Source organism: Acomys russatus, chromosome 15 (genome assembly GCF_903995435.1).
Source record: "Acomys russatus chromosome 15, mAcoRus1.1, whole genome shotgun sequence".
NCBI lineage: Eukaryota > Metazoa > Chordata > Mammalia > Rodentia > Muridae > Acomys > Acomys russatus.
In genome coordinates this window covers 30,478,289-30,492,846 of record NC_067151.1, presented here as the reverse complement: position 1 = coordinate 30,492,846, position 14,558 = coordinate 30,478,289, and the positions used below count along the sequence as shown (strand labels likewise).

Genomic DNA, 14,558 nt, shown 5'->3' with positions numbered 1-14,558 from the left:
GGACAGAAGTCACTAAGCCACGGGCTGGGCACCTGACTTAGGGGCGGGGCTAGAAAAAGGAACAGGAAACCCGGAATTGGTCTTAAATTTCTCTAGTACAGTTTTCCGATGCTTTAAGCTTCTACAGCTCCAAACCTTGCTTCAGTCCTCGGCGACCTTCGCCTCTCGGACCTTCACGATGCGGAGAGTCTGGGTCTGCGCGGGAGGCGCCGTCTTCTTTCTTTCCTGCCTGGTTTTGCATTCGCACTTCTGTGGCTTTCTGGTGAATAGCCGGGAGAGGGCTATGGGTGTGGGCGGCGCCGAGAGGTACTGCCCTGGAAGAGTCAAAGCTGCTCCCCGGCCTCAGCAGCTGGCCACTTGTCTTCTCTTTTAGTGTTGAAGAGTATGCATGTGGGGCTGGGGAGGTGGTGCGGAGGTTGTGGGCTCTGGAAGCTCTTGCAGAGGATTCGGGTTCGATTCCCAGCACCAACATGAAGGCACACACACACACACACACTCACACACACACACACACACACACGCCTTTGTGGGCACATGGTGCACATAAACTTAGGCGGGGCCACAAATATACGTCTAAACAAAGATAGGTAAACGCATCGTTGCAAAAAATATATACATACTGGATTTCTCTCCCAGTCATTTGCAGGCTTATACTCTGGTCGTTTTGGTCTTTAGACATAAAAGCCTTTTTAATTCTGCCTACCACCTAGTTGTCAAGGCATGCTTTAAAGATAAATAAAAGTATACTTACACATAGGCTTCCCCCCACCCCCCTGGAAGGTAAACTGAATCGGAGTCTTTTGATTTTATTTGAGGTTTCAAGGACATTTGCTTTTCACATTTCCTGGAGTGAGGAGGACCCCCTTTTCCGGCTGGATTTGGGTTGGCCCAAGAATTCAGAATACTTCTCCGGTGCCACGTTTTGTGTTGCAGTTGACTCCCTCAATGGGTTAGTTTACGTAGCTCAAGTAAGTAGAACGGGTATTTATTGTATGTGAGCTGCTGAGTTGGAGAGAGACGGGAGTTCGGATGTGGGCAGCCCAGGTCAGCTTTTGGGATTTGGTTTTCTCAGCCTCCCAGTGCTTCCAGGGATGGAACTTGGGCTGTCAGCCTTGCTCAGCAAACACGTTAAGCTGCCCAACCATCTCCCCAACTAGAGAGTTTAAAAAATTATGTGCATTCAGTTTGATTACAACAACAACAACAACAACAAAGATCAGATAAAAAAAATTTAACAGAGAGGAAAGAAGTGACTGTTGCGTTTATGTTGTGCTAATTTTGCTTCTTAATTGTGCCTTCAAGCACACATTTTAGATTTGTTTGCAGTAGATGTTATTGTTAAGTTTGGAGGTTAGCTTTTTACACATTACTAAGTTTCTTGAGTGTCCTTTAGTGTTGGTTTCTCTGACAAAAGTAAAGATTAGCATTCCTATTGAGTGATTCTAAGCAGTTATTTTTGTATGCCTTCAGAGAGGGGATAACATCCCCAAGGTATTAGTGTTCACAGAGGACGGCTATTTCCTACGAGCCTGGAATTATACAGTTGACACACCCCATGGTATGTTTGTCTCCAGCACACCCTCTGAACAGTCCGTCTGGATCACGGATGTAGGAAGTGGTATGTGTGGCACTATCTACTAAGTTGCCTTGCTAGACGGAAGTCACGTCTTTGCTTATATTCCTGCTTATACATTTTACGGCTAGCAATTGCTGACTCTAACCATACTTTCTTTCATATTTCACAAAATCATGTGCTTCTCCAAATTTATCTCACGCTCCTATAGAATCAAGAAAGTCAACGACTCTATAACCGTGATCTTTTAAGCTAATCAAGGGAACTTGGTCAGTGTGTGTCAGGGGTGGTAGGCCGGGGCTGTCAGCCTTGCCTTTTGAAACAAGGTCTCTCACTGGCCTGGCACTCACAAGCTGGCTGGGCTGGCTGGTCAGTGAGCCTTGGGGATGATCCTTTCCTCACATTCCCAATGCTGGGGTTACCTGCACCCGAGCATACGCAGCAGTTTTGTTTTGTTTCCTGGCGTGGGTTCTAGGTGCGGAACCCCGGTCCTCACTCTTGAGTGACAAGCGTTTTCCCAGTAGACTGATCTATCCCCCCAGCCTTGCTTCTTTGAACTTCAGTTGCTCTCCCTCTCAGAGTCAGTCTGCACATCCCTGGTGAAGTCAGATCACGTGCCAGTCTCTAGAGGAGCCAGTGGTCCCTGAGCTCCTGCTCATCCCAGTTGTCTCTTGAAAGGGAGAATGGAGTGTGAAGAAGCCACAGTTTGCTGCCCCGAGTAAAAATAGAAGCAGGGGCTGGTGTTAAGGGTTTTGAGATTTCACTGGCTTCAGCCTGTCTGGAGCCTTCCTACCAGCAGATATTCTTAGTGTTGGGAACCAGGCCGGGCGGGCTCTGAAGCTTTACAGCTGGAGGGGAAGCCGTGAGAGACAGCCATGAGAGACAGCTCACCTGTGCTGCCCGCCTGTGCCTTGTAGAACCAGAGCCAGTTCCTGCTGCCCCGACAGTCACAGGATCAGCAGGGCATCTGTGCTCTGCTTGTGTTCCTGCTTCCTCAGCGCTTGGTTATTCACTTTCCACTCGTTACTATCACACTTTATGTTGTCACACTTACTCACAGAATGCCAACGGTTTCTGGGCTGCAGAGAGTGAGCGGGTGACCCATTTAGTTTAATTCTCACTTTGGAAGGTAAATGCTGGTTAGACATCTCAACAGTGGCAGTTGCAGGGTGTTAAGGATGCCCCGTTTTCTGAATAAAGACTCATCACTTTCCATCTTTCTTCCTTTTGTCTCTCTTTTTTCCTCTCAGTCTTCGGTTCCCAGACAGCTGTGGAGATTTACAGCTTGGGTGCCTTGTAGCCTTTGGCTATCCTGGGTGTACTTTGTAGTCCAGGCTGGCCTTGAACTCACAGAGATCAGCCTGCCCCTGCCTCCCCTAGGCATGAGCCACCACCAACTGGCTTTTTTCTTTTTACATTGTTTATTTTTACATTGTTTACATGGTTTATTTTTATTTTGTGTATGTTTTGCCTGTATGTATGTGTCATGTGCATGCAGTACCTATGAGGGCCAGAAGAGGGCAGTGGATCCTCTTGGAACTGGAGCTACAGACTTGTGAGCTGCCATATGGGTGTTGAACCTGGCTTCTTGGGAAGGGCAGTCAGTGCTCTTAACTACTCAGCCATCTCTCCAGCCCTGAGTTTTTCTTTTAAATTCTAGTAAAATTGGCCTTGAACTTACAAAATAATTGTAGGGGTTGGAGAGATGCTAAGTGCTTTAGAACAGTTTTCTTCCAGAGGACCTGCGTACAGTTCCTAGCACCATATGGCAGCTCACAGCCATCTCTAACTCCAGTTACAGGGAGCTGATGTACTCTTCTGGCCTCTCTGGGTACTGCACACATGCATACCTCCTGGCAAACACTCATATACATAAAGTAAAATAAAACATTTCAATAAGAAACTCTTGCGGGGTGTGGTGGTGCACACCTTTAATCCCAGGACTTGGGAGGCAGAGGCAGGCAGATCGCTGTGAGTTCGAGGCCAGCCTGGTCTACAAAGCGAGTCCAGGGCAGCCAAAGCTAACACAAAGAGATCCTGTCTCGAAAAACCAAAAACCAAACCAAGCCAAAACAAAACAGGACAAAAAAAAACTCTTCACAGTATGTCAGAGTTTATGTAATACTGTAATGAGATTGACTATTTTTTTCTCTTTCCTCTTCTCTGTCCCCAGAATTCACTTTGAAAGGCCTTTAATTTTAATTTATTCTGTTCATGACTTCTTCTAAAAAGAAGAAAAACTTAACTGGTTCCCAGAAGAAAATGCATCACAGATGACCTCACTCTTTGAGTCTTGTTTTCCACTCTCTATTTTTATGCTCTTGCTGTTTTCTCAAATGAATTGATTTTCTCAAGTGAAGATCTTGCAGCAAGTCAACCACTTAAAAAAATTATACGTACTCTATCCCCTTTTCTAAATCTTCAGAAAGGCTGAGATGTGCTTTCTGCAATACTGTTGTGTTCTCTGTGGCTCAAGCCTTCTGCTCTAGCATTCAGACCCAGTGCAATGCTACAAGTGGCTGGGTAGAGCTGTGGTGCAGGCTGACTCACTTGGCTTCTGGTAACGCTTGCTGTGTCTAATCAGTATTTGGATGCCTGTCAGTTATTTTGGCTTCCTGGGCCTCTGCTAACTGCTTCACAATTTTCCTTAATTTCTTCTGTTTACTTTATTCTTTAACGTGTAAGGTCTTTGATTAATAATCACAATGAGCTAATGGCGATGAAGCTATAATATATAAATGCAGGTTTATTGGAAGCCGCACGGGGGGAGGGGGAGGGAGGGAGAGAGGCCAGGGAGGTGGGAAAAGGGCAAAGGGGGGCAAAAGGGCATAAGGGCCAGGGAAACCAAAATGTCTGGTTTATATGGCGAGTCTCTGGCAGAGGGAAGCCCCACCCCTAGGTAGAGGGCACGGCAGCCGGACCTAACAGTCTTCACTTCCAAGATTATTTTTCTCATAAGGAATGAGTTAAATTTTGGATTTGTTTCTGCTAAGAGAAATTGTAGTTTGAATAACGTGTGAATTTATAGAGACTTTTTTGTGGACTTAATAAAATTTGAGATCTGCACATCAGCGACCGAAATGACAGCTTTAAATGTTAGCGACTTGTTTGTTAGGTCCTTCTTGACTTCTCCTTACAGACAGTGTGTTTAAAAAAGACAAGCACACAAGTTATCCTAGGCTTTCTGTGTAAATAAGCCAGCATTTTTCTCGTGTTCCTGTGTGTTTAGAGTCTCCTTATTTTGGCATGATTAGAGTTTAATCCATAACCAGGTTTGCTCATACCTTATGAAGGGCTGCTTGCTGTCTCATGTCACACTTACATACTGTCTGTGCGCTCCACAGTTCCAGCCTCGTGGCCTAGTAAAGGATTTGTTTTTAGCTTATGAAAGATGTGAGTGCTGTGCAATGCTTCTGACACATGCTTGTCTTTTTATACAGGATTCTATGGCCATACCATTAAAAAATATAACTCCCTGGGTGATCTTGTTCAAGTCTTGGGTACCCCAGGCAAGAAGGGCACTGGCTTGAACCCGCTGCAGTTTGACAACCCTGCAGAATTATATGTGGATGACACGGGGGAGATTTATATAGTGGATGGAGATGGGGGATTGAATAACAGACTGGTCAAACTGTCCCAAGGTAAGTGCCTTAACTTGACCATAAGACCATTATTTTTTTAATCGAGTTTATTTTGTTTGCTACTTGGTGTAACATAACCGTGTCCCACACGAAGCTGGTGTAAAGGGTAAATTCAAGGGAATCAGATTGGTGGGGTGACCAACAGTAAATGCTTCTGCTCACAGGCCTGCATGCTCACCGAGCCCAGGAGACCCTCACAGGGACTGGAGGAGGCGTGAGGATCTAAAGGGCTCCTGAGCATTTCCTGTCTGGTTTATGATGGGGACGTGAGGAAGCTGGTTCTGTCCAGGCCTCCTACAGACTATCAGCAAGGTGTTAGCTAGGGCCTGCTGCACTAGGCCCTCAGTGGCCACCAGGACAATTAAACTCACCTGTGACAGAGATGGCCAAGCTAGGATAGGAGCCAGAAGACAAACCTGAGCTGGAGAGGTAGAGCAGGGTTTCCTGAAGAAGCAACAACCCTGGGCTGAGCTGTGGGGGCTGAGACAGGCCAGGCGGGGCACTACTGGAGGCGGAGTCCAGGGCTGTGCCATTAAAGCTTCGCTGAGGAGTTCCTGGTTGTGTTCTGCTAGTAGTCTGAGGGTTTTCAGTGAGACAGATGTTCCAAATACGTTTTTAAACACACCGAATGTTGGGAGCTATTTCTGGCGAGTCTGTCCTTGGGAAGAGCTTGGTTTCTAACACAGGAGGTGAGGCAGGGCTCCAAACATTCTGTAAAAGCAGGGCGCAACAGAGTTAGGGGCAGACTGAGTACTCCCTGTGGTTGTAAGGAAAAAAAATGGCTGCAAGCAGGGTGACTTTAGACAACAGAAATGTGTTCTTAGGGTTTGGGAATCCAGAAGTCTGAAGTATATAAGGTGGTGACAGTCCCACGGAGGCCTCAGTGGAGAACTCTTTCTTTCCTCTGAGCTGTGACAGGTTGACTTTGCCCTCTTCATGGTGTCTCTGCTTCGTGTCTCTGACTGTCACATCTGTCTCCCTCTTAGGAGGATTTAGGGCCTACTGTAAATCCAGGATAATCTCAGGATCTCTCTTCAACTTAATTACACCTTTAAAGGCCTGCACCGGAAGGCCTCGTTCCCAGGTGCAGTGGCTTAGTCGTGGACTATTCTTTTTAGAGCGAGTTCAGCCCATTAGACTAGTTACTCTCCCTCTCGAGTGACTATAAAAAGATAACATAGCTTGGTGTGGTGGTGCATACCTGTAATTCCTGCCTTCCAAGAGACTGAGGCAGGAGAATTGCTAGAAGTTTGAGGCCAGCCTGAACTACATTGTACAGGGCTAGCCAGGACTGTATAATATGACTCTCTCTCAGGAAAAGAAAACAAAAATGAAGTAAAACTGAGCTTTTTTGGCACGAACGGAACTGGTTTGAGAGAAGCAATGCAGGAGCACTGAGCGGTGCTTTTGGAGTAGTGAGGGCAGCTCAGGCCGAGCCAATCAAACAGTCGACGGCAGGAGAGCACGGGAAGTAGACAGGCATAGACAAAGCCAGGAGAATAGTCTGGTCCTCAGTGTGTACTGCATTTCTTTTGCAGTTTGCAAAACAGAATCAGCATGCGAATGCATAAGGCTTCTGTGTGTCTTACTGTTTGTGCGTATTTACCACTTACAGATTTAATGATCCTCTGGCTGCGTGGAGAAAATGGAACAGAACCTGCCAAGTTCTACATACCCCACAGTGTCACACTTGACGCAGTCGGTCGGGTAAAGACAGTGGCCTTGGGTGTAGAACCCTGTGCATGTGGGTGTGTGGCAGGTCTTGATGTATGTGTCTGGGCGGGTGGACTTCTGTATTAATAGGCGTTCTCATTTTATTTCTGTTGCTGTGATTTAAACGAACAAACAGAAAGTCCCCAACACCACCACCACAACAAAAAACTGATGAAGAGCCAGGTAGGGAGAGAGAGAAGTCAAGGCAGGAACTTCAGCCACCTCTGTTGGCAAGTCAGCAGGAGAGGATGAGTGTGCACGTGCTGGCTTGCTCAAACTTATACATGATTATACAACTCAGACCACCACCACCCAGTAAGAGGAGTGACCCCATGTCAGTTAAAGCAACCAAGACAGTCCCCTACAGCTGTTCTCGTAGGCCAACCTGCTGCACGCAGCACTGCTTGCGTTCTCTCTACCTAGGCGGTCCTAGGTTGTATCAGGTTGGCAGTTAAAGCTCACCATAGTAGGTCTGTCTAGGCAATTTCTCTAGAGCTGGCTGTGCCTATAGCCTCTTAAAATGCTTGGGCCCGACTCTGAGGAAGTTCTCCATCCAAATCGTTAGAAATGAAGAAAATAGATAAACCCCATAGCTTCTAAGTGACCGAAGGATGAATCTAAAACCTGAAGAAAAGAAACTTGGCCTTCTACCAGGAAAACCTCATTGTCAGTGTTTGAAGTATTTCTAGGTCACAAGGGGAAGGAAAGCTGCACTGACGGAAATGGGCAAATGAGTGCCAGAGGCTACCCCTGACGAGCCTCTCCCCGACTGCTGCCAGAGGCTACCCCTGACGAGCCTCTCCCCAACTGCTGCCAGAGGCTACCCCTGACGAGCCTCTCCCCGACTGCTGCCAGAGGCTACCCCTGACGAGCCTCTCCCCGACTGCTGCCAGAGGCTACCCCTGACGAGCCTCTCCCCAACTGCTGCCAGAGGCTACCCCTGACGAGCCTCTCCCCGACTCCTGCCAGAGGCTACCCCTGACAAGCCTCTCCCCGACTGCTGCCAGAGGCTACCCCTGACGAGCCTCTCCCGACTGCTGCCAGAGGCTACCCCTGACGAGCCTCTCCCCGACTGCTGCCAGAGGCTACCCCTGACGAGCCTCTCCCCGACTGCTGCCAGAGGCTACCCCTGACGAGCCTCTCCCCGACTGCTGCCAGAGGCTACCCCTGACGAGCCTCTCCCCGACTGCTGCCAGAGGCTACCCCTGACGAGCCTCTCCCCGACTGCTGCCAGAGGCTACCCCTGACGAGCCTCTCCCCGACTCCTGCCAGAGGCTACCCTTGACTAGCCTCTCCCCGACAGCTGCCAGAGGCTACCCCTGACGAGCCTCTCCCCGACTCCTGCCAGAGGCTACCCCTGACGAGCCTCTCCCCGACTCCTGCCAGAGGCTACCCCTGACGAGCCTCTCCCCGACTCCTGCCAGAGGCTACCCCTGACGAGCCTCTCCCCGACTGCTGCCAGAGGCTACCCCTGACGAGCCTCTCCCCAACTGCTGCCAGAGGCTACCCTTGACTAGCCTCTCCCCCTGCTTCCTTCATGGGAACAGAAAGCCACTCAGGGAACTGAACTGTCTCCCACTTCCCAGCCGCACCCACTGCCTCCTCCCCGCTTTCACTCGCCTGTTAGGTACAGACACTCTTGGGGACACCTCAGCAGTGTTAGACTCTCTCCTTGTTTCCTATGGTAACGGTACTTTGTATTACAGTGCCCCCACCCCTGCTGTTATATCAGATCTCCTCTGTAGATTGCAGGCTCCTGTGGGCGCCTGCTAAATGGAGTTTGCTTCATGTCTGTGAGTAGCTCTGAGGGGCCATACCCGTGTTAGTTAAGTAAACATTTTGTCTTGCAGCACTGGGTCAGGCTGCCCTAGGGTGTGCAGTGCTGGGTCAGCTTGCCTTCCTTGATGCTATTCCTATTTTTTGCTTCTTTTTTTTTTAAATCCCATTTTTCAGAACACAGGGAGAGCTAGATGCAATCAACTTCACCTTGGTGAGGAAAGTTCTTAGGGGCCAGCGAGGTCATTTGGAGGAGCAGCCTGAGATTGCTGAGTGGTGAAAAATGACAGTTCGTCCCCTACATACTTGTGGATTTAGGCTGTCCATTGTTGCTGCTGTGCAGGAGGACCCATGCCTTCCCCATGCCAGGAGAGCACCCTGCCCCCGAGCTAAGCCCTGCACCCTCGTGTGTGCTAACAGTGTAGCACTGTTCTGCACATTGTGCACAGCTCACTATGTCACCACCATGAGCCTTTCTGAAAAGTGAATTTACTCCCCAGTTACGAACCTCCTTTTTCTCAGAGAGGCTTTTCCATGAGCAAACGTGTCGGGTACCAAAGAAGAAAGAAAACAACCTGGAATACCATTCAATCCTGAGACGTGAATGCTTCTTCCTTAGTCATCAGGCTAAGGCAGTAATACCCGAACCCCTGAGCAAACCCTGAGCAAGCTTCAGGAGGAAGCTTGAGACGTCCACTGGCTTCAGCACCAGCCTCTCATTGTTACGGGTCTGCGTCTGTTTGAAAAGGCAGTCAGCAGCCACCAAAATTCACACACACCAATGAAGATAGAGTCAAGGTCCCTCTGAACTATACAGACCCAAGAAATCTGAAGGATGTGCGGGGTTTAGGTCTGTGCTGAAGGTGAACCTGTAATTGTATAATTCATGGGTCACCGTGAATGCTGTGGAGAACAAGTCTGAGCTCCCTGCTTTCTTACAAGAGTGTCTTAGAAACTCATTAAGTAGGGCCATAAAACCAGCATTAAGACTACTGTGGTCTGTGTGCTCCTGACCTGCCCACGCTTCCTCCTTTTCAGTGGACCCATCCCAGCAATAACAGGAACAGGGTTAGAGATGACATGGAGGGAGGCACTGAGAGAGTAAATAGCTGAGCCTCTGAGGAGTAAGGCTGGTTTTCTTTGTCCTGTGTCCTAGCTTAGGAGCCTGGCTCAGTTTTGCAGTGATGGTGACAGGTGTTAACGGGATGGGTGGGTGAATCTGCCCCTTGTCAGTGCCTTTGATTGCCTGTACAGTGGTGGAGGCCTCAGGTTTTTATTTCCTCATGTGTGATGTGGTTGACGGCTCTGTATCTTTGCACTGAGGCAGATGCACATTTGCCTGCAGCATTTGCACGTGTTAGTGCATCTCAGGCAAAGTGCTTCGCCCTTGTGGGAATGGGGCTTAGTGGTGCCGCCTTCTTTCTCTAACTGAGACAATGTATGTGGAGTCAATAAAAATAGTCATGCTTCTTCTTGTGTTGTGAATCTCTTCCAGCTGACATGATTTTGGTTTCTCAGGTGTGGGTTGCTGACCGAGGAAATAAAAGACTCCAAGTATTTGATAAGGACACTGGAGAGTGGCTAGGAGCATGGGACAGCTGTTTCACAGAGGAGGGGCCTTCTGCTGTGAGGTAATTGCTGCTGGTTATTTTAAATGCTTGTTCTAGCTGGTCATGTGACCCACTTCTGAAAGTGTAAAGTGCTTATTAATTTTAAGCAGGGGAAAAATGGAAGGAAACAAGTGTCCAAAGAAGTTAAATATCTGAGGTTCTCAAATTCTTTGTGAGATTTCAAATCACAGACGGAAGGTGAAAGCTTGAGTCCATACTGTTGAACCTCGCCAACTTCTAATTCCCCTCGCATTAGGTTATGCTGTGCTGTCTTACTGTAGGCACAGCTATAGCTTCGTCCACTGTCACCAAATGTCATATAATTTAAATTCATAAAACAGTCCTCCAGGCCATGATGGCCACTGTTATTAAGCATTGCAGAGTGTAAGTGCCCACACTTACTTACTTGTCTACTTACCAGGCCAAGATCACTTGGGCTTCGAGAAATGAAACCAGGCCAGTTGGAGGGTCTACAGCGCCACTTAGCCTGTAGCAATCTTACTGAGAGCAATCAGACCTCTTATACCTTTATCAGAAACAGGCTATAATGGCAGTTGTCAGGATACAGTGACATTTGCAAGCTTTACAGGGCACATAAGATTAATATCTAAAGCCAGCTGTCCTGTCAAGCTCCCATACTTCCTTGGCTTTCAAGGGAACATACAGAGAAACACAAAGCAGCCAGAACTGCCTGTCCATTTCTTAGGAACTGGAAGGCACATCATGCCCCAGAAGCCATGCACTAACCTGAAAGTCTATGATGCAAGCCTCTGAAGGCTTAGCTAAGTCAGGCCAACTCCATGATTCCCTACAGTGCAGGATACAAACATTGAAATAATCATCATTATTATTTAGTTCTCTTTTTTTTTAGGTTCACCCCAGATGGGAAGTACTTGATCGTGGCCCAACTGAACCTCAGTAGGCTGTCAGTTTTGGTGGCACCACCTTCTGGAAGCATCGGAGACTGCTCTGTGATCAGCACCATCCAGCTGGCTGATCAGGTCCTACCACATCTTTTAGAAATCGACAGAAAGACTGGAGCAGTCTATGTAGCAGAAATTGGGGCAAAACAAGTACAAAAATTTGTCCCATGGCACAGCCACATCCCTGCCTTTGATGCTTAGTGCTTCTGCCTGCGGAGCTTCAAGTAACAGTCCAGAGCCTTGGAGTCACCTGATCTGAATCATTCGTCACAGGGTCATGTTTACCTCTTTACCAGAAAAGCATGCTGTTATGTCATGAAGAGCCATGTTCTCTTGTGGCTCTTGGGACTTAGTTTTACAATTAAGTGTTTAAGAATTATTTTTCTTTTTGGTAGTCCTAGGAGTTGAACTCATGGCCTTCTGCATGCTGGAGCTATAGCTTCATAGAAGCAGCTTTAAAGAGAGAAATGTAATTCTAAAATGGGGTGATGAAGGGGAACTGTGCTTGTAACCGAGTACTTTCCTAGTCGATTAACTCTCTCTGGGATCCTAGGATAACTTTGATTTCATATGAAGAACTGGAAACTACTAATTTTTTAGCCTATGTAAAATGGAGTGTGTGGGAGACTGTGGTTGAGTGGGCTGGTGTGCCATGCAGAGTGCCATACAGGCCCGGAGGATTCTGAAGTGAAGAAGGAGTGTTGTCTTCCATGTGGTCCAGCAGAGAGAGAAGTGGGCATGGTGCCAGCAAAAGCAAGAGGGCTGTGACAGGCAGGAGGAGCTGCCTGTGGATCCGTGGAGACTGCAGGCAGTGGTGGCTTGGCCTCAGATTGGCCAAGAGATAAGTGGGGAAGAGGCACCAATACCTTCCAGGTAGAGAAGGGCAAAGGCAGACTTCCCATGGATTTCTGAGGGGAAAAACAACCAACAAAGGTTTTGGTCTTTTTGCTACAAAATGCTCAATGTCACTCTTTTCAAACAAGACTACAACAGCCAACATCTAAGTACTTTACTAAAAGAAAGATTTGCAAATTAGTGCTGGCAGTAACTCTTCCCTCAGTGTCACTCACTCCAAATTTTAGTATGAACTCACTTTACTATACTAGCACTTACCTTATCTACCTCAAAGATAATTCATGGGAATTGGAATCATTTACATGGAAGTGTGCCAAATGCTTTGAGGTATTACAGTGAACATGTCCTGCCTTTCCAGCCCAGTTTTGCCCTATCTCAATATTGACCTTCATATGCAACTTCTGTGGTTTTTCAGTTTGTTCTGGTTTATTCTAGGTTTTGATGGAGCCTTTTCTTACCAGGGTCTTTTGTTCACCCATCCCTTTGGCTCTTGTCAGCATCTGTCCTAGGATTTTACTCTTACTTGTGAAGCAAAAGAGAAGACTTGGCTGGCTTTAGTCCCGGCTCACCACAGCTGAGGGGCTCGGTCCTGTTTTGATGCTTGGGCACATGCAGTGTGGGAGGAAGGCTAGCCTCCAGCTGAAGAGTGCTGGGTTCCGAGGCTGTTAATTGTGTCCCTGCCCCCCCCCCCCCAAAAAAATCACCTCAGTTTTCTCTTTAGTGACAAGGAAACATCGTTCTTCCTCGCTCACTAATGTTGTATGGATTGGCTGTGCAGCAGACATAGATGTCTAGGGTGCTCTGAGACTGGACCTTCTAACTGCCTTGGCCATTAAAGCACGTGCCAGCATCGCCTGGCTGTGTTCAAGGCTCCTACAAAATGAGTCCTCATAGGGTTTTTGCATTTGCTAATATGACCAATTGACTCTGTTGGAAAAAATATGAAGCTTGTTTTGTTGGTGCGCCAGACACTGCAGGCGCCCTTTGAAGGAGAGTAGACTAGCTGAACCTCCTTTGTTGTTCCTACAGTATGTTATTTAGCCCATTTTATAAGCGATTAATTTCTTTGAGGATTTTGTAACTGGATATGTTGTGTTTTGATGAGACCCATCCTGCGTTCTCTCGCCTTGGGTCCCTCCCCACCCTGTCACTTTCCCTCCCAGCTTCACGTGCATGTGTTCATTCTGAATGGACTTGGTGCTGCCGGGCTGTGCAGGATGCAGGACAATCTATGAAGCAGGGGTAGCCTTTTAGGAAATGACCAGAAGAAAGAAGGTGCTTCCTCCACCAAGCTGTCACTCTCCAGTAGCTTCTCAGCCCTGGGTAGGCTGGGTGAGCTCCTTCCCGCTCTGTGCCAGGGTTTTACCTGCTGTGGTCTTGCACAGGCAGTCACAGTTGCTGTGGGTTTTGTGTGCAGCAGCTTTCATGTCCAGTGGGTGACATCTTGCTGCAGACATCTGCCACCTCTGTCCTCGTCTGCAATAACCCCAGACGCTTTTGTGGATGTCCCATTTAGAGCCCTGTCAGTTCACAGTCTTTTATTCTCTGCGGCCAAACAAGTTAGCATCTCCATATTAATACCCACCTATTCAGAACGAAGTTTCTCTGATCAGAGCCGAGAGATGCAGTAGTTTGTGGGTGTGAAGATAACTTCTCAGTGGGGCCAGTTTATTACTCTGTCCTTTTAGCAGAATAAAGTATTAGATTATCTGTTGGGGCTGTGAGCTAGCCAGCACAGGGTTTTAGCCAGTTAGCAGTACCAGGCAGGCTTTCATCTTTTAGAGCAGGCATTAAACCCAGTCAGAAAGTGGTTGGTTATTCTCTTTACATTTGGGCAACTCTTTGCACTATGGGCACATCTTTACAAGCTAGACCTTATTGTAGCTCTCAGGCCACACAGATGGTTATTATTGTTGAACATTTTCTAATGGCATAAATAGAACCTTCTAGAGCTAAGAAAGCCAGTAGGGATGAAGTTACCAGGCCAGTACCATCTTGATTTCTTCTTTACAGATTCTTAAAAACTTGATGAGAATATTGTTCCTTGCATCGTAAAAGGACAATGCTTATTTGATTAGTGTACTTGCAGTCAAAGTATCTTACTGCCTCCTCTGGATAAGTTACTTAAATAAAAATTGTGTTTTCTATGGGAACACTAAAATTTTGCAAAGAAAAATTTATATAGCCAGGCTACTTGTTTTTAAAGATTTTTTTTTTTTTTTTTTTTTTTTTAATAATAGAAGAATTTCAGTGACCATAGGCTCTCAGGTTGGTGAGTGTGGGCAGGGGTATACATATGTAACTCAGCACACTGGAGGCCAGAGCAAGATCCCAAGCTGCAGGCCAGCCCAGCTGTAGACTAACGTCTGCTACATAAACCCAGGACTAAAGCATTGCAGGTGCTAAGAAAATTTTGTCCTTGCCCTCATAAGTGTAAGCTGCTGCACTCTTCTAGTAGGGTGGCCTG

General features: G+C 47.4%; 1 protein-coding gene across 1 annotated transcript; it reads left to right on the top strand.

Moving 5' to 3' along the window:
• The first annotated feature begins 105 nt into the window (after positions 1–105).
• Positions 106–12,013, top strand: Nhlrc3 (NHL repeat containing 3). Its single transcript, XM_051157130.1, has 7 exons — positions 106–262; positions 816–968; positions 1,471–1,618; positions 5,014–5,214; positions 6,830–6,921; positions 10,222–10,334; positions 11,185–12,013. The coding sequence occupies exons 1-7, from the start codon at positions 179–181 to the stop codon at positions 11,435–11,437; spliced, it is 1,044 nt and encodes a 347-aa protein (XP_051013087.1). The 5' UTR covers positions 106–178; the 3' UTR covers positions 11,438–12,013.
• Positions 12,014–14,558: the final 2,545 nt, after the last annotated feature.

Coding starts and splice junctions, on each gene's coding strand:
- Nhlrc3 (XM_051157130.1), top strand. CDS start 179: ATGCGGAGAGTCTGGGTCTGCGCGGGAGGCGCCGTCTTCTTTCTTTCC. Junction 969..1,470: donor GGTTAGTTTACGTAGCTCAA/GTAAGTAGAACG, acceptor GTATGCCTTCAG/AGAGGGGATAACATCCCCAA. Junction 5,215..6,829: donor ACTGGTCAAACTGTCCCAAG/GTAAGTGCCTTA, acceptor TACCACTTACAG/ATTTAATGATCCTCTGGCTG.